The sequence below is a fragment of the Thalassophryne amazonica genome, chromosome 8 (assembly GCF_902500255.1).
Source record: "Thalassophryne amazonica chromosome 8, fThaAma1.1, whole genome shotgun sequence".
Taxonomy (NCBI): Eukaryota; Metazoa; Chordata; class Actinopteri; order Batrachoidiformes; family Batrachoididae; genus Thalassophryne; species Thalassophryne amazonica.
The window spans coordinates 68,359,155-68,382,735 of NC_047110.1; the positions used below are offsets into that span (position 1 = coordinate 68,359,155).

At 41.2% G+C, this 23,581-nt stretch overlaps 1 protein-coding gene across 4 annotated transcripts in view; it reads right to left on the minus strand.

Moving 5' to 3' along the window:
* The window catches only part of mctp2a (multiple C2 domains, transmembrane 2a), a 79,347-nt gene that overhangs the window by 15,794 nt on the left and 39,972 nt on the right, over nucleotides 1–23,581 (minus strand). For 3 of the 4 annotated variants that reach the window (XM_034176555.1, XM_034176556.1, XM_034176554.1), the window contains exons 18-19: nucleotides 10,581–10,700; nucleotides 3,453–3,494 (exon numbers count right to left, since the gene is read on the minus strand). In XM_034176555.1, coding sequence (XP_034032446.1) covers nucleotides 3,453–3,494; nucleotides 10,581–10,700 — 162 coding nt within the window. Of the gene's footprint in view, nucleotides 1–3,452; nucleotides 3,495–10,580; nucleotides 10,701–12,230; nucleotides 16,015–23,581 lie in introns of those variants that run through there. The other variant, XM_034176557.1, reaches the window with a different exon arrangement.

Sequence of the window (23,581 nt, forward strand, 5' to 3'; positions counted from 1 at the left end):
GCCTGAGAGCGCTGCGCGACGTCTCGCACCGTGAAAAGTCCTTAAAGCGACAGTCTCACCTCAAAATCTCTCATCAGCCGTTAAAATTTTCACTGAAAACCAGCTTAATTTTTCGAACCGTGTCCACTTCGATGTGTCTCACAGGTTTAGAAAAAATTTTGATCAAACAACGCGCCAGTCTCTCAGCAACTTCTCAGACAAAGGAATTCCGACGAGGGGCTGGACGACTCCTCCCACAAGGAGTGCTCACAGGCGAATGACGTCACCGACAGGCGTGGAAAAACTCACGCATGCGCACGAGGGTTCAAGCATGTCTGACGTAAAAACATATGAATGAAATCCATATAGTTTTTGAAAAAATAAAAAGGACCGTTACTTTATTGACAGCCCTCGTATATATATATATATATATATATATATATATATATATATATATATATATATATATACACACACACATAAGCAAGGATCATAGCTACAGGGTCAACCATATTTAACCACCAGCAGCATGCAACTTGGGTTTCATTTTAAACTAAGTACAGCAGTGACAGGAGAAATGTGCTGACATTATTTTTATACAACCAATTCCGCAATTTTTTCCCCTTAAGAGATGATTTGGCCGTACCAATCAATCAATCAATCAATCAACTTTTTTTTTATATAGCGCCAGATCACAACAGACAGTTGCCCCAAGGCGCTCTATATTGTAAGGCAAGGCCATACAATAATTATGAAAAACCCCAACGGTCAAAACGACCCCCTGTCAGCAAGCACTTGGCTACAGTGGGAAGGAAAAACTCCCCTTTAACAGGAAGAAACCTCCAGCAGAACCAGGCTCAGGGAGGGGCAGTCTTCTGCTGAGACTGGTTGGGGCTGAGGGAGAGAACCAGACATGCTGTGGAGGGGGGCAGAGATCGATCACTAATGATTAAATGCCGAGTGATGCATACAAAGCAATAAGAGAAAGAAACAGTGCATCATGGGAACCCCCCCACAGTCTACGTCTAAAGCAGCATAACCAAGGGATGGTCCAGGGTCACCTGATCCAGCCCTAAATATAAGCCTTAGCAAAAAGGAAAGTTTTAAGCCTAATCTTAAAAGTAGAGAGGGTATCTGTCTCCCTGATCTGAATTGGGAGCTGGTTCCACAGGAGAGGAGCCTGAAAGCTGAAGGCTCTGCCTCCCATTCTACTCTTGCAAACCCTAGGAACTACGAGTAAGCCTGCAGTCTGAGAGCGAAGTGCTCTAATGGGGTAATATGGTACTACGAGGTCCCTAAGATAAGATGGGACCTGATTATTCAAAACCTTATAAGTAAGAAGAAGAATTTTAAATTCTATTCTAGAATTAACAGGAAGCCAATGAAGAGAGGCCAACACGGGTGAGATATGCTCTCTCCTGCTAGTCCCCGTCAGTACTCTAGCTGCAGCATTTTGAATTAACTGAAGGCTTTTTAGGGAACTTTTAGGACAACCTGATAATAATGAATTACAATAGTCCAGCCTAGAGGAAATAAATGCATGAATTAGTTTTTCAGCATCACTCTGAGACAAGACCTTTCTGATTTTAGAGATATTGCGTAAATGCAAAAAGGCAGTCCTACATATTTGTTTAATATGCGCCTTCTTATTTGTACCACAGTACAAATAAGAAGAAACTGTGCCTGTCTGCATGCGTCACTCACTCTGTTGTGGGCCGTCCTTAAAGCGACAGTAACACCCCATAATCTGTTTAATCCCCATAAAATCGTCCCTGAAAGCCATATTAATTTTTCGAACGGTGTCCACCTGGAGGTCTCTCACAGTTTCTGGAATAAATTGATGCAGCAAAGCTCAAAATCGTTCAGACATTTATTCGCAATAAAAAATAGATGAGAGGGGTGGACCACACCTCACTCAAAGCCTGCTCACAGGCGAATGACGCAACCGACATACATGAAAAAACTCACGCATGCGCACGAGGGTTCAAGCTTGTCTGACGCAATCACACGTGATTCAAATCCATATGGTTTTTTAAAAAAATAATAAGGTCGGATACTTTTCTAACAGACCTCGTAATGTAGTATATTGATACTAATATGTTTATCAATCAAAGTCCAGCAGCTACCCAGTTAGTGATTTGACTAACAGTAAAACCTGTTGTATTAACATTGCATATGTGCAAATATAATCTTCAAACTGCAAACACAGCAGACTGGATGTACACAACCGTTGCTGAATCGCTAATATGACCACAGCAACAGTGAAATACACGAAGCAAGGGGGAGAAAAAAAATCATGCTGTGAAATAGAAGCAAATGCAAATGCAAAAAAACCCCCAACAACAACAAATTCATTCATTCATTTTCAGTGTATTCCAATTAAGTCTCACAGGGGAGCTGGAACCCATCCCAATGGTCATTGGGTGAGAGGTGGACAGGACGCCAGTCTATTGCAGGGCCATATATAGACAGAAAAACACACACCTATGGTCAATTTAATTTTTTTCCCAGTTTACCTAACCTGTATGTCTTTGGAAGTGGGAGAACCTGGAGCACCAACTCAAACAAGGGTAGAACATGCAAACTCAACACGGAAAGGGCCAAGCGGGAAGTAGTCCCAACAGTAGGAACGGTGCTAACCGCTAAGACACCGTGCTGCATCTGATGTGCAGATTTGCTCACAAATTTATTCATATAAGTTACAATAATTTCTACGTTTGCAAGTCTTTCTAATCCAAATATGCAACAACACTCATCAAATGACTGTATAAACATTGTTAGCTATTTTAAAAGATAAGATCAGTGCACACACCTTTTGGGAAACCATGCAAGCTTCTAGTTAGAAAACATTACAACTTTCAGTGTTTAAGCTACATATTATTATATTATATTTAGGGAAGGTGAAGGTCTAATGGTTAAAGTGTTGGGCTTGAAGCCAGAGGAACCTCGGTTCAAATCCCAGCCTGACTGGAAAATCAATAAGGGCCCTTGGGTAAGGTCCTTAAATCCCTAGTTGCTCCCGGTATGTTGTGAGTACCTTGTATGGCAGCACCCTCACATCAGGGTGAATGTGAGGCATTATTTGTAAAGCGCTTTGAGCGTCTGATGGAGATGGAAAAGCGCTATATAAATACAGTCCATTTATATTATATATGTTAGAACAGGTAGTGCAGTGGGATAAGGAGTTGGGCTGCCAACATGTAGGCCTGGATTCAAGTCATGCTACCAATCTGTGTCCTTGGACAAGACACTTAATTTGCATTGTCCCAGCCCACCCAGCTGTTAAAGGGTACCAGGCTTGGTTAGGGAAGCCTTGGGGTAGCATCCCAACAATCCACTTCATTTTACAGAATCATGGGATAAGCATCAGCACCAATGGAAAAAAAGAGCCAAGATCAGGAATACTACTTCATAGTAGTACACATAGAGAAAACATATTTTCCTTAAGGGGAAGGAAAGTGAAGATAAAATACCTTCTCTTCGTCTTCATCATCATCAACCATGCTTGCATTCACCTATGAGAAAATAAAGGGAGGAAGGTGATTTCAAACAGACGTGACATGTGAGCACCGGAGCATTTTTAACAAACACCTAGTAATGAAATTTTCGTTGAGTACATTCACCCCTATTGGGAGAGGCCTGTTTCCATAGAGACTGCATTACAGGGGTGACCTCACACAAAAGGAGAGGTGAAAGAGGGCCTTCCTCACAAGAGCACTGTCACACCAAAGCAATCTCATTTCTTCACAACATAAGCACACAAAAAAACAGAAAAAGAAAAGGAAAAAAATGCATTTAATTTGGATGCTGTTGCCTAGATCAGTTTATATCAAGTCATCCCTGACCCTGCTGTGCTGCACACTGTGACACTGCCTGAGAACAGATCTGTGTCACTGCCAACCAGAGGGTCGCAGAGGGGTGACGGAGTCTCCACACTGGATATGAGGGTGAGCTTAGGTTTTAACTTTGCCCATGGATAGCATCTTTGCCAGCAGCCATAAACACAATCACAGGGTAGGGGATGTTGCTTCAGGCAGGGTGCGAGAAAAGGTCAGGCCCCCGGCCGGTCAGTGAGAAGGCTTACAACACAGCGAAACCATGTGGCAGCCAGAAGTGTGAACAGCATTAACCTTCACAGAAGTGTAGGGCAAACATCATTTCCATAAGAGTAGATACTGCTCTGTACATTGTGTTGCCTTTAAAGATGTGGTGGGATGACATGAATAGATGATAGGTCTATTCATACAATTTGAATAATGTAATGTAAAAATGAAGCAAAAATCAAACTCATTCTTGCATTGCCACTTCACGCCATCAATATCCTTTTTAAAATTGTTCTGCACTGCCTGATATCTAAAGGCCAGTTTTCATTACTGCACTGCTGTATGTTAGCTTTGCCTTTAGCCGAGGTAGAGAAATTAATTATAGGTAAGTGTTCTGACACGTGTGCATGCCCCCCCCCCACCAACTGTCAGCTCTGCTGCTTCACATTGTTGTTTGAACTGCAACAAGTTCAAGGAGTTTGTTGTTTATGTCAACTGTTAAAAATGCAGGTGAATGTAAGCAGACAGAAATAAAATGCTAGGGTATGCTAACAGGCTGAAAACACGTCTTCTTCTTTGGTGTGTTATACACCAGATGCATTGTGGGTGCGTGGTGGCAGCCCTGCTAACAGGTTACATCTTTGATGAGGGAAGCGTCGTGTCTTGTATTGCAGCTGTTCTCAAACTTTCGCTTGGGGCCTATTTTTAGCAGCATGGCCGCAAAAAATAGAGAAGTGACCTGTAGGCAATCACACTGATATCATACCGGCAACTGTGAATAATGAACACCTTTCATTGTAGTTGCTGTCTCTAAAGAAGAGGTCACAGACATGAAAAACACACTTAAAAAAAAAAAAAAAGCATTTTAGCCATTGCAGAAAGTCATGTGACTGCTATCCAGTTACAACAAGTCAGTTTTCTGATCTTCACTTCACTAAATGCTAGCGCTGGTTATAGCAGCCACACAACATACTGGAAATACAGCCGAAACACCGCCAGTGTCAACATATGTACGGGCATGGGCCGTGACAGTTCAGTAGCTCAGCCTTCATGTGCACACAACAAATACAATTGAATAGAACAGATGTTTATTGTCATTGCATTTCTGCAATGAAATTCTGGTGGCACTTTCCAAACAGCTATACACAAAAAACAACACAACAAACAACGAACACCTTCACAGGATGACAAGACTTGCTTAATATGAAAAAAGGTGCTTACTAAATTATTAAGGTGCTTAATGCTTAGTTGAGTTAGGATAGTTTTAGATATGTAAACAGGCTGTATTATTGATTGCACATGTTGATTGTCCATTAATGAATGTTTGTGTTTGTGGGAGGGGGGCAGGGTGGAGTGATGGAGGCTACAGCTCTGGGGAAAAAGCTGTTCCTTAGCCTATTAGTCTGTGTCCTTATAGTGCGGTATCTCTTCACCGACGGCTGGGGAGCAAACAGGGAACATCCTGGGTGGCTGTTTTCCTTGCAGATGGCCCGTGCCTTCCTCTGCAACCGCTCAACTTCCGCAGAATCAATGTCAGGTGTCGCAGACAGAATGGTCCCCCCTAAAAATTGGTCCACCCTGTCTTCACTGGGCATGCGTCATTTTAGAGCTCAGCAGCATCATTTCTGAGCGTCACCAGCAATTCACTGATTATCACCTCGTTTCTGCTTCAAACTGCACTCCAGTCATCATCTAGCTCAGTGACAGATAGTTGAAGATTTTGTAGAACAATCATTTCCACATAAATTCAGCATTATTTCATGATTAAAGATGGTGGACCGATCAGAGCGCACAGCAGCTGCTGCAGCACCTACGTCATTTCAGAGCATCAATAACAACTCGCCAGTTATCGCCTCATTTCTGCTTAAAACTGACTTTAGAATGATTTATGAGGTTTTACCTTGTCATCTGATGGTTAATAATCACATTATGCCTTTGATCGCTTTGGGTATAGAGAGTCCGTCTCAGACGTGCTGCTGTGGTCCCAAATGGTGCATACTCAGTGAAAGCAGGGCAAACCGATTTTTAGGGGACTGTTCTGTCTGCGAAACCAGGAGCTCAGCTTCAACCCCTGGCAATAATTATGGAATCACCGGCCTCGGACGATGTTCATTCAGTTGTTTAATTTTGTAGAAAAAAAGCAGATCACAGACATGATACAAAACTAAAGTCATTTCAAATGGCAACTTTCTGGCTTTAAGAAACACTATAAGAAATCAGGAAAAATAATTGTGGCAGTCAGAAACGGTTACTTTTTTAGACCAAGCAGAGGGAAAAAAATATGGACTCACTCAATTCTAAGGAATAAATTATGGAATCACCCTGTAAATTTTCATCCCCAAAACTAACACCTGCATCAAATCAGATCTGCTCATTAGTCTGCATCTAAAAAGGAGTGATCACACCTTGCAGAGCTGTTGCACCAAGTGGACTGACATGAATCATGGCTCCTTTTCCCTCTGCTTGGTCTACAAAAGTAACCGTTACTGACTACCACAATTTTTTTTCCTGATTTCTTATAGTATTTCTTAAAGCCAGAAAGTTGCCATTTGAAATGACTTTAGTTTTGTGTCATGTCTGTGATCTGCTTTTTTTCTACAAAATTAAACAACTGAATGAACATCCTCCGAGGCCGGTGATTCCATAATTTTTGCCAGGGGTTGTACAATCCTCTGTGCTGTCTTCACCACCTGGGACACCTGGCATTCACACACAGTTAAATCTTTTTCTCATCAGACCAGAGAATTTTGTTTCTCATGGTCTGAGAGTCCTTCAGGTGCCTTTTGGCAAACTCCAGGTGGGCTGCCATGCACGTTTTACTAAGGAGTGGCTTCTGTCTGGCCACCCTACCATACAGGCCTGATTGGTGGATTGCTGCAGAGATGGTTATCCTTCTGGAAAGTCCTCCTCTCTGCACAGGAATGCTGGAGCTCTAACAAAGTGCCCATCAGGTTCTTGGTCACCATCCTTACTAAGACCCTTCTCCCCTGATCGCTCAGTGTAGACAGGTGACCAGCTCTAGGAAGAGTCCTGGTGTATCTGAACTCTTTCCATTTATGGATGATGAAGGCCATTCTCCTCATTGGAATCTTAAAAGCAGCAGAAATGTTTCTGTACCCTTCTCCAGATTGGTGTCTCAAGGCAATCCTGTCTCAGAAGTCTACAAACAATTCCTTTGACTTCATGCTTGGTTTGTGCTCTGACATGCACTGTCAACTGTGGGACTGTATATGTAGACAGATGTCTGTTTTTCCAAATCATGTCCAATCAACTGAATTTACCCCAGGTGGACTCCAATTAAGCTGTAGAAACATCTCAAGGATGATCAGTGGAAACAGGATGCACCTGAGCTCAATTCTGAGTTTTATGGCAAAGGCTGTGAATGCTTATGTACATGTAATTTCTTAATTTGTTTTTTTTTTTAATAATCTGCAAAAAAAACAAACTTTTTTCACTTTGTCATTATGAGGTATTGTGTGTAGAATTTTGCGGAAGAAACAAGAATTTTGTCCATTCATCCATGCTGTGGATACTTTCCGGGTGCACTGTATCTTTATACAGTACAGTGCATAACTGAATGGCATCATTATTTATCAGTGTGAGAAATAGAGTAACTACAATTCTTAAATGTAATTCGAGACATTCCTGCACTAACATTATTGTAAGGCCTGTACAAACTGCACTTCTAGAAGGTTTACGGCAATGCAATGAATTTCTTGTTAGCTGTTACGGTATGCACACCAGAGTGTAGACACGCATTTCGTTCAATTACTATTTGGTCGTATTATGTATGTTGTTCACTGCTAGACCAGCCATCCCAAAATGATTCTGTTATGGCGGAATGGCAGTTGATGCAATATCCACAGGGTACGCAATGCGACAGCAGCCAGACTCTATATTCTTTGATTTATTCAACACCTCACAGCATTCTCTATATATGTAGTTTGCAGTGGAATAGTTTGCTCATCCCTCACTTGGTTAATTCTGTTTCAAGCACTCTGGTTTTGTGTGGCTCAATACCTTCTTGCACCCAAGTTTGGTTTCCAGTCACTTAATTCCTGTGTGTTCGTTGTGTGTGGAAAATACTCAACAAAAATATAAACGCAACACTTTTGGTTTTGCTCCCATTTTGTATGAGATGGACTCAAAGATCTAAACTTTTTCCACATACACAATATCACCATTTCCCTCAAATATTGTTCACAAACCAGTCTAAATCTGTGATAGTGAGCACTTCTCCTTTGCTGAGATAATCCATCCCACCTCACAGGTGTGCCATATCAAGATGCTGATTAGACACCATGATTAGTGCACAGGTGTGCCTTAGACTGCCCACAATAAAAGGCCACTCTGAAAGGTGCAGTTTTATCACACAGCACAATGCCACAGATGTCGCAAGATTTGAGTGAGCGTGCAATTGGCATGCTGACAGCAGGAATGTCAACCAGAGCTGTTGCTCGTGTATTGAATGTTCATTTCTCTACCATAAGCCGTCTCCAAAGGCGTTTCAGAGAATTTGGCAGTACATCCAACGAGCCTCACAACCGCAGACCACGTGTAACCACACCAGCCCAGGACCTCCACATCCAGCATGTCCACCTCCAAGATCATCTGAGACCAGCCACTCAGACAGCTGCTGAAACAATCGGTTTGCATAACCAAAGAATTTCTGCACAAACTGTCAGAAATCGTCTCAGGGAAGCTCATCTGCATGCTTGTCGTCCTCATCGGGGTCTCGACCTGACTCCAGTTCGCCGTCGTAACCGACTTGAGTGGGCAAATGCTCACATTCGCTGGTGTTTGGCACATTGGAGAGGTGTTCTCTTCACGGATGATGCGAAGGAGATGTGTTGCACTGCATGAGGCAAATGGTGGTCACACCAGATACTGACTGGTATCCCCCCCCAATAAAACAAACTGCACCTTTCAGAGTGGCCTTTATTGTGGGCAGTCTAAGGCACACCTGTGCACTAATCATGGTGTCTAATCAGCATCTTGATATGGCACACCTGTGAGGTGGGATGGATTATCTCACCAAAGGAGAAGTGCTCACTATCACAGATTTAGACTGGTTTGTGAACAATATTTGAGGGAAATGGTGATATTGTGTATGTGGAAAAAGTTTTAGATCTTTGAGTTCATCTCATACAAAATGGGAGCAAAACCAAAGTGTTGCGTTTATATTTTTGTTGAGTATATGTATGTACTGTCAGTTAAGGATTTCCCAATACAGGCATGTTTTGATTCATTCAGCCCGATCATTCTGCGTGCTTCGCCTCATCTCTGCTCCTATGTAATTCTCAGACAGCAGCAACTGAGCTTCGTCACAGTGGCAGATCAAAAGCTTACAGCTGATTAAACACCAGGTAGCAACGCCACTTACAATGTATAGTTTAATTTCATTTCCTTCTTACAGCACATCGTCAATATGTTTCTATAGCTTAGAATCGCACTGACATCAGTGTTAGTGGATGTAGATGATCTCTATAGGAAGCCACTGGGACATTTAAAACTGGAACAATTGTGTATTTTAGCATTTTCAGTTTAAAAAGTTCTATTGAATCTATTCAACAATCTTTTCAATAAAATATAAACACTTTTGTTTTTGCATGCATTTTTAATGTACTGAAGTATGTCTATGAACACAAGTGGTTAATTCCCTTTAAATTTTGTTCAAAAAGTCGTTAAAAAACATTAGTGAGCACTTTATCTTTGCTAAATAATCATCCACCTGGGTAGTGTGGCATATCAAGATGCTGATTAAACAGCATGATTATTGCATAGATCTGCCTTGGACTGGTCACAAGAAAAGGCCATTTGAAAAGGTGAAAAAAGATCTTTATTGGGTGAAGAAGCCGGATGTGGCAAACTTGGTCTGGCTTGGCTACATGTTATATGTGGCATTGTGTTATGTGATAAAACTGTATGTTGGACTTTTATTGTGATCATCCAACGCAGGCATGTGCACTAATCATGCTGTTTAATCAGCATCTTGATATGCCAGCCAAGTGGATGGAATATCTTGGCAAATGTAAAGTGCTCACCAACATGGATTTTAACAAATTTGGGACAAAATTGGATAGAAATAAGCCTTTTTTGTGCACAGAAGAAATCTTAAATCTTTAACTTCGATGTATTAAAAAATGAGAGGGTAAAAAAGTGTTGCATTGGCCTCCCGTGGGCCGCCGGATCCTACGATTAGTCTTATCTGTATTTTGGGTGTTAGAAGATGCCAACATGGCCCAAAACAGAAGGTTCACTGGTCTTCACCTACATCTTTCAGAATATCAGTGTGAAATATAATAATAATAATGAATTTGATTTATAAAGCACTTTACATTAAAAGACAAATCTCAAAGTGCTTGATGGAAATTTTTGCAGGCCCACTCACTGACTCACTAAATATCCAACTCCATCAATCCTAAACTCGCCTGCTAATCGCAAGGAACAAAAAGAATTATAAATTGTGGATAAACAGACCAAACTACTGTCATATCGCTGCGTGTCTACAAGCATGTCAGGATGAAGGCTGATGTGTTCAGAATGCACGTAGCTTACCTGGTCCTGGTTATAGTTGGTTTTCCAAACAGACAGGTGCACATAGTTCCAGCCAATGAGTAGAAGCAGGAACAGGGGCAGCATGAAAAGTTCCCAGTACCACACCGTCAACAGGAAGATCTGAGAAGACAGGACTTGACAGCGTAATCCAAAGCACGTCACAAAGTAACACTCTCACCCAGCTTTCAAATCTTACCCAGTCTGTTCCCAAAACAAAATGTATAATGGATTTAACCACTTCCTAAATCTCATGAAAAGCACTACAGACCATAAAGCCTCTGAGATTTAAAGCCGATGGCACCAGATTTTACTCTTACTGGTTTGAAAGTAACAGACATTCAGGGAAAACTTTTAATATCTTGAAATCCTATTTATATACAGTGATAACAGTGAGCTGGCAGAGTGCCTTGCTGCTGAACAGAAAGTATGACATGGATAGGAATGGTGTGTTGTCTTTTAACTAGCACATCAAATCCTCTTAGATTCGGAAGCGGCAAGGCTCTCCGACGAGGCACATATGGCAACTGGAGAAGCATTTGCAACAATTTACCCCCTCAGTGGCGATGATACCGAGAAAAGCCAAGACCCCTGGTAGAAATAAGATGGATCACACTGAATGAGTAATCCTTCATAATTCTGTAAAGGAGTGGTGCTAAGCACATTGCACAACACCCACTGCATTTCACAGCAGAGCACTAATTGGATGGCTGCATTTAAGCCCATTTAGTGACAGCCTAATGAGTCTGTCTTCAACTTAAATTATCAAGAATGTATGAGAAGGATCACGCCATCGTCACACTGACAGGGATGAAACATAAAAGTTCCCCACAGCAACTTGAGTCTTAAAAATCTATTATTGTGTGACTGTGTGCAAAGGTACCCAACATATGGTCCATTTTCCTTTACCACAAATATATTGAGGTCCATAAGTTTTTGGACAGTGACAAGTTTTGTCATTTTGCCAGGAGCTGAAATGAAACAATCAAGATGCGCTTGTAGTGAAGACTTTCAGTTTTAATTCAAGAGGGTTAACAATACTTTCTTGTATGGTGGTCCAACAGACAAAGGTTGGGCTATGCAGTTTCTCCAGTCACAGACACAGAAGCCTGTAATGCCTTCAGATTTGTCTGAATGTCTTGGTGGCTTCCCTCATTAGTCCCTGTCTTGCTCAGTCATGTAATTTTTGATAATTGCCTGCTCCAGACAGATTGACCTTACAACACCATATGGTTTGTATTTCTTAATTCTTAACGTAAATAAAGTCCAAGACATCATCAGTGACTTGGAAATGTTCATGTGTCATGAAATCTTTTTTCCTATTCGCCTTATTGAGATATCCCATAACCCCTTGGGCGCCAGAGAGTTACTGCAGTCTAAACAATATAGAGAATCCACATGACGACAATTGCCAATGACGATTATACGACCAAAATATAATTTTTTTTTTATGCTTTTCATCACATTAATAAGAGACTGCATGCATGAGGCCCTGAAAACTTGCTAAAACAAATATTCCAAATATTGTTTAATCTGCGTGGAACTTCATAAACACAAACTGAATTTCAGACATTATATATATATTACTCTGGAACAAACAGGACAATAGGACAGTGTTGTAAAGGACAATAAGCAGGGCGTTAAAGAGCAAATTTCACTTTCCCCCAGAACGACATGAACAGGAAGCGATCGCAGCTCACAGCAAATCCCATTGAAAATAACCGGACAAACAAGCTGAGCTTCTGGCATGTTTACATAAAAGAAACACACTAACAATGTCTAAAGACCCAGATAATATATTCACAAGAGTTTTAGGCACAATATACAAACAGTTTTATGTTGCGATATTTATGCTGTTGTCCGTGTGGTTAAAGTGCTGCCTCATCAAAGCGTCTCAGTGCATTTCTCAATGTTACGGACATCTCGCAGAGCGGCGAACTCTCTTAACGTTCTGTGAGATTTTGCAGGATTTGAAACCTCAACAGGTCAAATGTGTCTTCTGACAACTATAGCCAAATTTTTATATTTCTATTCTTTTTAAGAAAATCCTTCTCTGTCCCACTCCACCATCAAACTGTATAACACGATGCTAAAAAAAACAAACAAAAAGCACTGTACAGTTTCTCCAGTCGCAGTGAAAGAGGCCTGTTATTCTGTTAGAGTTGGCATGGGCGTCTTGGTGGCTTCTCTCACTAGTCACGTTCTTGCACGTTCACTCGGTTTTTGAGAACTACCTGCTCCAGACAGAGTTACCATACAGTATTATCCTGTTTGTATTTCTTATTGAATGATGTAAATGAAGTTCAACACATATTCACTGACACGGAAATCTATCCTGTGACTTGACAAATGAAACTGGGTGTGAAAGTAATGATTTTTGTTCAAAATAAATAAATAAATAAAAGTCCTTATATGTATTTTGTCCAGGGGTCTGAAAATGGAGGGACTGTGTATAAAAATGAATACAATTCTGAACTGGTTAATGTGATATTTGTGTTAAACCCCTTGATTTAAAGATGATCTGATTTTTTTTTAAATTCACTTCCATTTGGGTGGTACACAGAGCCAAAAAACCTTATGGAGCTGATTATATCTCATTCTCATATATACACAACATTTCCATAGTTGACAATCGTATGCATGAGTTATATTTGTGTTTATAAGAACATGTTATTCAAGCTTGTTATTCAAAAAAGTTTCCTTATAATTATACCGACATCCTATGCAGGAGCAGCAGCACTGTGCATCACTGCACAGTCTGGGCTCAAAGAGCTGCAGGCGGCATGGTGCAGAACAATATGTTCAAGTTAAGCCTGAGACAGGACGTGAGGCACGGGGGCCTTAAGGCCTTAACAGCAGGCCTGCTGTAAACAGCAGGCTGCTCCTGTCACAGCAACCACGTAGAGTCCGAGCACGACGCTCCGGGGGCCAGTCTACCTACTGCCACACCAGCACTAGGTTCAAATAGCCACCAGGGAAACGTGAAGCATGAGTAATGCAAACAACATGATGGCTTAACTGCCCTGGGCTTCACCGCTGCACCGCTTGTTACCGTTCAATACCAATACCCATGTGACTGAGCAGAAGCCGACGCAGACACGGAAAGGGCTTATCATGGTTAAGAAACAAACAATGTGTTGTATTTTTGGGGTAGGAGTGCAGCCACAAACTAGTACTGCTTGGGAATTCCGAATAAAAGGTAAACAATGAATATGCATGATGTGCAGAAGTAGCTGCAGTACATCTCCTCTCTGTTATGAATAACCTACGTCATGTGTTGTCACCTCAGTTCCCATGAGGTGATTCTAAAGCGACGCTCCTCTCACCCCAGAGGAATTCAGCTGGCTGGCGGACAGGTAGCTTGTCATATTCACGGGATTTGTAGAAAAAAAGGAAAAGAAACTGGGGGGAAAATGTGCCTGGAAACTGACATGAGCACAGCAGGAATGTTGAACCTCCTTGCCCTCCCTGCAAAAGCCGCTACATTAACCACTAAAGTCTAATTGCTTGGTCTCTGTCTTCCTGTGCAAGTCAACAGAGGGAGCCAATTCATTTCCGCCCAGGGAGCCGGCAGAGAGAATCTGTCACAGGTATTCATAATCGCCCACTAATGCAAATTTCTGCTTGCCATGTTCTGGCTCAGTGGACAAGATAAAAGCCTACAGAAATACAATGCCTTGTGTCTAAACCTGAGAGCTTAAATGAGGGTATAAACCAAATCTGTCAGAACTATCTTCTCAATTCTTCCCTCATGGTGTGTCAGCTCATGTGTTCAGAATTTACATGCTTCTTTTTTAAAACGCTAATAAAAAATGATGGAGAGAAACAGCTGGTAAAAACTCTCAGATTCCTTCACTCAGGTGCGCAAACTAAGACTTTCACCGTCAAATACCCAACAGTAATGAGCAGAGGCAGGATTCCAGCGTTCTCTTGTCTCCGCATTCTCCGGAGGTTCTGTGAAATAGACAGAACTAATTCCCCGGTAAGTGGTTTATGTTTTATTATGAAGAATCTAAGTGATTTCAGGGACATGTTGGACAAAACGCAACATTTTAGATGTAACTGTAAACTCATATAAGAAATAATCCAGATTTTAATTGCCATCAAGGTTGACTCTATTTCGGTATTGATTTCATGAATGCGTATTTTTTACCGTCAACAAATTAGGTGTGACAAGTAAAGCGTACGTTTCAGCAAAATGCTAATTTGTTGCTTGGGCACTAAAACAGTCTTTTATTTGGCCAACAAAAGACGTAAAGCGACAAAGAAAAGCAAGAGGAGAAGGTAGTAATTAATGACATACATGAGCATTTAGGTTTGCACACTGTAGAATTGGATAACGAACAACTTGTAATTGAACAAGTGTTAGTATGTATGTCTGGGAAGAGTGTCTCTAATGTAGGAACCCTCCCTTGACAAACACCATTTAGCTGAAAAATGTCCGTATGATTATGCACGGGGTGCCTAGGGAGTGGAAAAAAGAATGGATTAATAAAACTATTAGCACACGGTGGAGTAGATGATGGAGATGCACTCTCCTTAGCCACCTGTAAGCGCTTGGAGAAGGGGGCAACCCTGGGCACAGCAGTTCTGCCAGCGGGGTTAAGAACAGCCTGACAGGTTTGTTTTATTGTGCCATTAATATGATTCTACTAAATGCATTCCTGCGCCTTTGCATGCAGATCCCCTGGCCAGCACAATCCAGCACCTAATAATAAAGCACTCAGCAATTAAAAGTGTGAATAAAATAACTTAAAGCTGAGCAAGCATGGCAGCTCCCACCACCCACACTCTCCCAGGAGAGGGAGAAGAGATCGGAGCAGGAACAAAGGGACAAAAACACCCTCTATAAGGGTTCCTACCATCCAGTAAATTGATTAATGGAGGAGGGGGGGCGGTGCAGTCCACCAACCAAACTACTGACTGGCACGCTTACCACCAGACTCTTAAGGCTGCCAAATGATCTCAGATTATAAATAAAAACATCAGCAAAATAAATAGCTTTGTTGTAACTTCGCCGACTGCAGGGTCACACAGTAACATTAAACTTGTAAATTGTTTTACTGTTAAGATAAAAAAAAAAATACTATTATTAAACAAACTTAAAGACATAATTAATTTTTGGCAATATCTACACTGCTGTTTACTCTGTGTTCTACTAGGAGGAAATTTCCTCCTAGTAGAACACAGAGCAAAGAATGCTCACTGGTGGATGGATGCATATCACATTGTGCAAAAAGTTACAAAAATGTAGTGTTTGATCTTCTTTTCTTCATCGTGGTCTACAGAAAATGAAAATTGGAATGTTCAAGAAATTTCAAATGTAACCCGCCCCCCCCCCCGCTTGTGAACAAACCAAACCGCAGAAGCAGTTAGCACGCTTGCCTCTCCAGCAGAAGGCCTCCACAGCTCAAAGCCACCTGTTTATTATGTACACCTGAAGGAAAAAAAATGGGAGCAGTTAAAAGAAACTGCTTACATGAACAAGATAAACCAATTACCAACTTACAGAAAACATCATCTTTAAACAATTTTTAAAAAAGATTTATTTGTGTGTATACTGCTCAGAAGATTAACAATTAATAATAAAATTACAGTATTATAAAAAATATAATGCAATGCTAAAATACCCTCGGCCGTATGAGCATTGTCTTCTTTATAATTTAACTTTAATTGGTATCTCTCTTTAATTGGCCCCTCTATCAATCAATCAATCATAAACAGTATTTATTTTTTAATGACATCTGCAGGAGGGCGTGCATGTACGCATAACGAGCATTTGACAAAAGCAAAAGTTAGCAGACGTTAGTGTGCACACTGACATCCGCAAAATGTCTTGTAATTTCTTCCAGAGGTATTATCAGGTTCCAAAAGCAGTGTTTTCGGTTTTAGAAGTGCTTATTTCTCACTAGCTTTTACATAATAAATAACAAAGAGGTTATATTTACACACAAATTAAACAGAGTTTGCAGCTAGCTAGACCAGCCTGTGATGTCACGATGCTAACATCTGTAAAATGTCTTGTAAAGCCTTCCAGAGGTGTTATCATGTTCCAAAAACAGCATTTTCAGTTTCAGAAGTGTTTATTTCTCACTAGTTTTTACATAACATATGACAAAGAAGTTATATTTACACACAAATGAAACAGAGTTTGCAGCTAGCTAGACCAGCCTGTGATGTCACCATGCTAACATCTGTAAAATGTCTTGTAAAGCCTTCCAGAGGTGTTATCATGTTCCGAAAACAGCACTTTCAGAAGTGTTTATTTCTCGCTAGTTTTTACATAACATATGACAAAGAAGTTATATTTACACACAAATGAAACAGAGTTTACAGCTAGCTCGACTCTGATTGGCACCCCCACTGATAAAAAAAACAAACGAACAAAAAGAATAAAATGAAACAGAATGTGACTTTTTAACCTCTTAAAATACCTCTTAAGATAGATCAAGGTTAGCCATCTTTGAATTTGTCCCAAGATCTGTGTCCCAAGAATGTTTCCTGTGAGTCTGGCAGTAATAGAACTGGACTTGAGCACGGACAGATGGACAGATGGACAGACGGACGGACACAGTCTTTGCAATACCCAATGACCTATTTCCTTTAAATATAAAAGATATTTCCTTAGAAGTTATATACAAGTAGAATAGAAGTACATGGAATACCTGATGGTTCACCAAAATATGTGAGTTTGAAAAACCACCACCCAAAATTTGCATTGTCTGAATTTTACTATTTTACAATGCTTCAGATCCACGTTGTGTGATTCCAAATACTGTACTGCCAGTATTATGTTTTAAAATTTATATTGAGAATTAAGATTCCAAGAATAACTTATGTTCTGATCAGAATTTTAGCATCATTATTTTACTAAACTTATCTTAGCTACTCAAAATTGAAAATCTTGAATACAGCTTTTGAATATCACCGAAGTGAATTCTCCATGAATTGGAGAATCCTAAAATAAGAACACCCCCTCGCCACCCCCACCGGAGTACCGGTATGCGGTTTCGGATAATGAATGGATGAGGTGAACGGATGGAAATAAAGCTTCTGGAAATGAACTGTACACCTTGAAACTGACTATTGAGAATTTCAGAAAGTTCAATTCAAAACCAAATAAATTCAGAAAGTTCTCTTTCAAACATTTCAGTGAAACAAAATGAAGTATTTCAGTTTAGACATAAGTAGGATATAAAGTATTCAGTAGCAATAACAAAATGTGAAAATGTGTTATTCCACCGCTGCTGTAATCCCGGTCATTACGGAAATGATTTGCTTCCACAGTTACATGATCAGGACTTCCAGAAATGTCCTGATTGTGCAAAATGATGTTCAGGAATAAATTTACAATCCTGTGGTTGTATATCTGAGTACAGATTCAAAAGTCTCAAAGTTCACACATTGTATGTGACACAGAAGTTATAGACGTTTTGGTGTTAAAGCCGAAAATCATGATTCTTATTTTAATATGATTATTTGTCATTTCAGTGTCACATGTTCAGCTTTCTGTCACAGTTTTAATTTTAAATTTGAACTCATACTTCACAAAACAAACTTTGTTCTCAAGCCTGCACTGAGCTGCCTGGAGTGGAATGAAAAGTGGCCGACACGGCCGGGAATCCTTCTGAGCGCATGTTCAGAACGGACTCAAATTTTAGCTCAATTTTGAGTTGCACTTAGCTATGCCAAACAACACGCAAACAGAAGCTGTTCCCAGGTGCTGCTCTGGAAAAATCGGCACCAAAGGCAGCCAGGTGTGAGGATTGCTTAACAACCCGCCTCTTCCGCTCAAAGCTGGAAAAGCCTTTGTTAACAGAGACGAATTCATACTCTTGCCTATTGAGGATCACTAAAGATAGTTTTCATGAAACACGTAACCCAAAGAGCACTGAGACCTGCTCACTACAGGGAGGTTGGCTGCTGGATAAACGACAAAACTTTTCTTGGACGTGACAAATTCAGGAACTTCAATACAACACATGACATGTTGCCCTCCAATTTTGTTATGCGAGTGTTGTTTCAGTAATACCATACTCGCATGTCGGAATGCCCAGGGCTGAGGACGGGGTAGGCAGATACATGAGTGCCGTTGCTATTGTGTTCATTGGAATGCCCACACCTCCATATATTTCAATCAAGTCAAGTCTGGAAACATGTGCTGGTATTGCACTTTGCCGCATCCACAACACAATGGAACCAGCATGGATTCTGGATGGCAACCACCCAGGCAGACATTCCCACATCTCTAAAATAACCGTCTATCTGCAGCATTTCTCAAGCTGCTGTGGACCTCAACACTCAGGCACCTGCGTGCTGGGCCATCAAACGTGCCCCAATCACTCTCACATTTGAAAGTGAGGTGCAGACTGGCACTTAGGGCCCTGTCACACCTGGATGATTTAGTCAGAGTATGCCAACATGTGATGGTCTTGTGGTTAAGCCTTGGGCTTGAGACCAAAGGATCCTCCGTTCAAATCCCAGCCTGACCGAAAAATCACTAAGCACCCTTAAGCAAGGTCCTTAATACCCTAGTTGCATGACATCACCCTGACATTGGTGTGTGAGTGTGAGTGGGTGAATGTGAGGCATCATTGTAAAGTGCTTTGAGTGTCTGATACAGATGGAAAAGTGCTATATAAATGCAGTCCACTTATGGCCAAAATGTCACAGCTAACACTTCCTCACAATGCAAGTGATAATCCTCATCTTCGTCTCTCTTAGTAAATGCTCATTTGATAGAAAGTCATTCCAGTGGTACCCAGGGATCCTCATGTCATTTCATCACAAATAAAAAATAAATCACAAATAACTCACCAGTTCAGTTCCAGACAGTGTCAGATCTGTTCTGCCTTCTGCGCAACTCTCATACTACAAACTCTCAAATTGACATTATTGTCATGCAACTACTGCTTGCGTACACTGATGACGCTGTCGCAGATAACGTGGACACGGCGATAAAAAAAAGTTGTGACTCATCATTTAAAAATCTTGCAACTCATAAGGTGCACGTTGAATCAACTTTAGCAACTTTCATTAAAAGGGGGTTGGCAGATGCTCAAGGAGGGAGGGGGTGTTCCAATGCACGGATATGGTTTTGTTGTACCACCTCAAACCTGTATCTCATCGCTCTGCACCAGGCTCTTTGGACCAGAGGCTGTATGCATAAACATGTGCCCTTCTGATGTATCTTTTTCTCTTGTTTCTTTTTTAGTTATGACTCCATGCTGCTTTCACCTGAGCGTAAAATTTTTGTTTTTTTAAGGTATATATCTCTATTCCAATAGCGTTGTTCACTGTTGGGGGTGAAAACAAGGACAGTGAAATTAATCAGTATTACTTCTTCAATTAAAACCATGAAAGAGATTAATCAGGAATGAAAAACACAAGGCGCTCAGCTCATGCAGGTCTATTTGTTTTCTGCTGGGCTGAAACAGAGTCTGGATGAGTGTTCGTGTCGGGGACAGAGGCGGCAGGCTTTAAAGTAGCTGTAAACGCAGAGCAATGAGACATGTAATTTGTGTTGAGCTTGGGCCAGTATGGGGACAGGCTTTCAGGGGGTGTCAGCGGCAGAGGAAGTGCAGATAAGATTTCTCTTCAGGGCAGGTAGAGTGGTGTGGCAGCCGCGGTGCTCTGAGCTAACGCTGATAAATATTTCACATATACGTTCCAGTCTATCAACTGGGGGAGAGAGAGAGAGAGAGAGTGAGAGAGAGGTGAAAGAAGGAGACAGAAACTCAGAGTGAGAATTTTGTATTCAATTCAGAGGAAAAGAAATGGGGCGCCGTCGTTTTTCGTAAGCTTGGCTAAATCACTTGTAGTAGTTCTGGAGTATAATACAATCTAGAATTAATGTGCAAGTCTAGCTAAGCTAACTAAAGTTAGCTTCAATAGCTGCTAAAATAACTGTGATCACGCTGAGCTGATAAACCACTAACCATATTTTTCTGAAGCTACTGCTAACCACTAACGTTTATATATTATACAACTTTAGCTTGTTTATCCCTTTCCAAAACGCCCAAAAAAACACGCCTAAAGAGCTGAAATTTAATATATTGAAGCCTCAACATGGACGTTTCAAATAAAGGTTTAGCATACCAAGCTCAGATGATAATCAAGGTGTTCATAATAATTACATGAACAATGAAATTAAACAGAAGTTTACATTCAACCTACAGTTCATTAATCAGAATGTATTAAATACTCCAAAAATAATCATAGAAAATAATTTCAATCATGTAATTAATGTATTTAATCTGTTCTTGAACCTATGCTCCTCTACCCCCTCAAAGTGTTGCTTGTTGTCTTCATGCAAAGTGTCCATTACATTTATTGCATTAGTATAGAAACTCCAAAATGAACAAATGTACGATATTTAGGGTTTACATTTTTTACTTTGAAACTTTTATTTAAAAAAAAAATGTTAGTTGGCTGCAGCAAAATTTAGTTTAAGATAATTTTTTAAGATAGCTTAAAAGCTAATCCTTGTTAGCATTGCTAATTTGGTTTTAGCTGATGATTTGAACTGTGCCCACCACTTTGGCAATTAATATTTTCTTATTTGTCAAGTTATGTATTTTGCTATATGCTTTTGTTGTGTATTGATACCAAATAAAATTTAGTAATGTATCCATTTTCGAAACATGTTATTCCAGTTATGGGTCTTGGGGGTCATAATTAGATATCAACATGAAAAATTATATCCACAAGTAATTTTATAACAAAACAACACCACAAAAAAGTATCAAATACTGTCACTCTGATCTAATTGGTGTGATGTAAGTGTTGACTGATATTTCTGTGATTTTAAAAAAGCCACATCTTACAAAGCTGCCTGCACAGTGCAGTGTAACATATCGTGTCTTTATCAATACACTGACGAAGCCAGACTGTGCAAGGCGATGCATTAGCATTTGCTCACAGGGCCAGCTTTGGCCGTTGTCTCCACGCCTGTCTGACACATGCCAGGGCCAGAGCAGCGCGAGTACGAGGCTGGACTGGGGCAATCACGGGGGGCCGTGTGGTGCCTGTCAAGCGGCGCTACACTGACCCCGCACTCCGGCACCGCCACTAGTGTTTAATCCGTGTCGGAGCGGTTAACACTGAGCAACCTCCTGGGGATGACAGATCTGCCATGTGAGCCTTTTCCCGCTCCCAGGAGGTGGGGAGGGGAGTGGCACGGACTCTCCCTCCCTGTCAGCTCGGCTCATGCACACATTAACACGCTGGGGCTGAATCCAGCTTCAGAGCGGCCACACATGGGCGGGTAGGTCGCCGGCACAGCTGCCTGGGGAAAGGTGTCGTCTGTGGCTCGGAAGGTGATGTGTATGTTAAAGGCGGCCATTACGGTGCGACACATAAAGGGGAGAAACACAGAGCGTACTTCAGCTAGGCTGAAAGCGCACAATACAGAACAGTACAACGCGTGCACAGAAACAGCCTTCCTCCCTCGAGTGCCAGCACATGTATTCTGAAGTACACTTGAACGTTACTTAAGTTGAATGGAATGCATTCTCAAACTGAAATCAATGTCCCAAACACAAAAAATGACAACGCATTTACAGCCTGAGTGAAAAAGTTTTTACAAACTAATAAGGCGACATTTTCAAGGTTAGACTTCGCATTCAGCCGATCTCGAGAGCTATCAGCTGACACGCAGCCACTCTAGGCAGCTAAATAATTTTAAATCATCAGGCATTGCTGAGTTGTTTGCATGTATCACTTAATAATTAATGGATTTTGGGTTATTTTCTAAACCGCAGATACACATGAACGGCCATCACTACTGTCCTTCCATTTGGTCTAGACACATTCCCCGTGCACAGCCTGTGTGAGAACTCCCACGGCCATGAGGGAGGGTAAGCATCATCCCCCCGTGAGACCGAAGACACCCGCTCCTCTAAAGGCCTCCAACTTTTTCCAAACACACAGAAAGCAGATGCAAAGCAGAAGCAAGACGACAGTTTGCAGGCGCGTACAAATGCCTCCACTGTTCCAACCAAAATAAAATAATAAGAGAAAAAAACAGACCACGCCGAAACGCAGCAAGGTGCTCACAAAGCCTCTCGTTTTCCAGCAACGGCGTTACAAGAACAATTATGACAACTCTGATTACGGCTTTGATCGTGGCCGCGCTAGTGTTCTACTTAATGCCCCCCCAAAAATGCTTTGGCACTACACAGGTGGTCTCCCGAGACCTATGAAGCCAGATCTGACCCCGTCCTGCCCTCAACTGGTTGGGGTGGGGGTGGGGTGAGACAATTCTATCAGTCCCCCCCCCAAAAAAAACCCCAAGAAAGCACCGGCTGCAGCTGCCAAGTGTGTTTACAGCTGCACCGCATCAAACATTCATCAAATGCCATCTTTACAGTGTGTGATGTGAGGCAATCAGCATCTCACAGCCTGTCAAACAAAGTCGAAAGCGGTCGCTACCTGGCAGTGTCAAAAAGAAAATGGTTCAAATACCCGCAGAAGATATACAGGTTTCTTTCTAGTCTCCACTCCTGACAGATGAGGTACCTCATATGTTAAAATATTAATTCTACTTAAATACTTAAAGCAGACTAATGACAGCAAAGCTGGAAATCAGCTTTAAAGTGTAAATGACCCCCACCACCACAACTTTCAACCATTTCATCTAAACCAAAATTGTACAGACTAATTTGGATGGCAACTGCATGTTCATTTAGGCTTTTTTTTTTTTTTTTTTTTTTTTTTTTTTTTTAATGGGAGAACTTGCGTCTAATGAACAGAATACAGGATTTTAACTCCCTGAGTTGTTCCCACGATTGGTTCCTTTTGGAAGACGTATGTCCCATTTCCAGCAGTGCTGTAGCACCATCTACAGGTCCCGTTGGGTGTGTGCAGCAAAGAACTACTGGCTGACCCCTCTGCAGTCAGTGCTGATGTATAGCACATTCATCTCACTCAGTCCTTAGTGAAAGCACATCTAAGGCCGTTATTTTATGAAGATTTTAGCTGTCACATTTTCTCTTTCTCAGAGA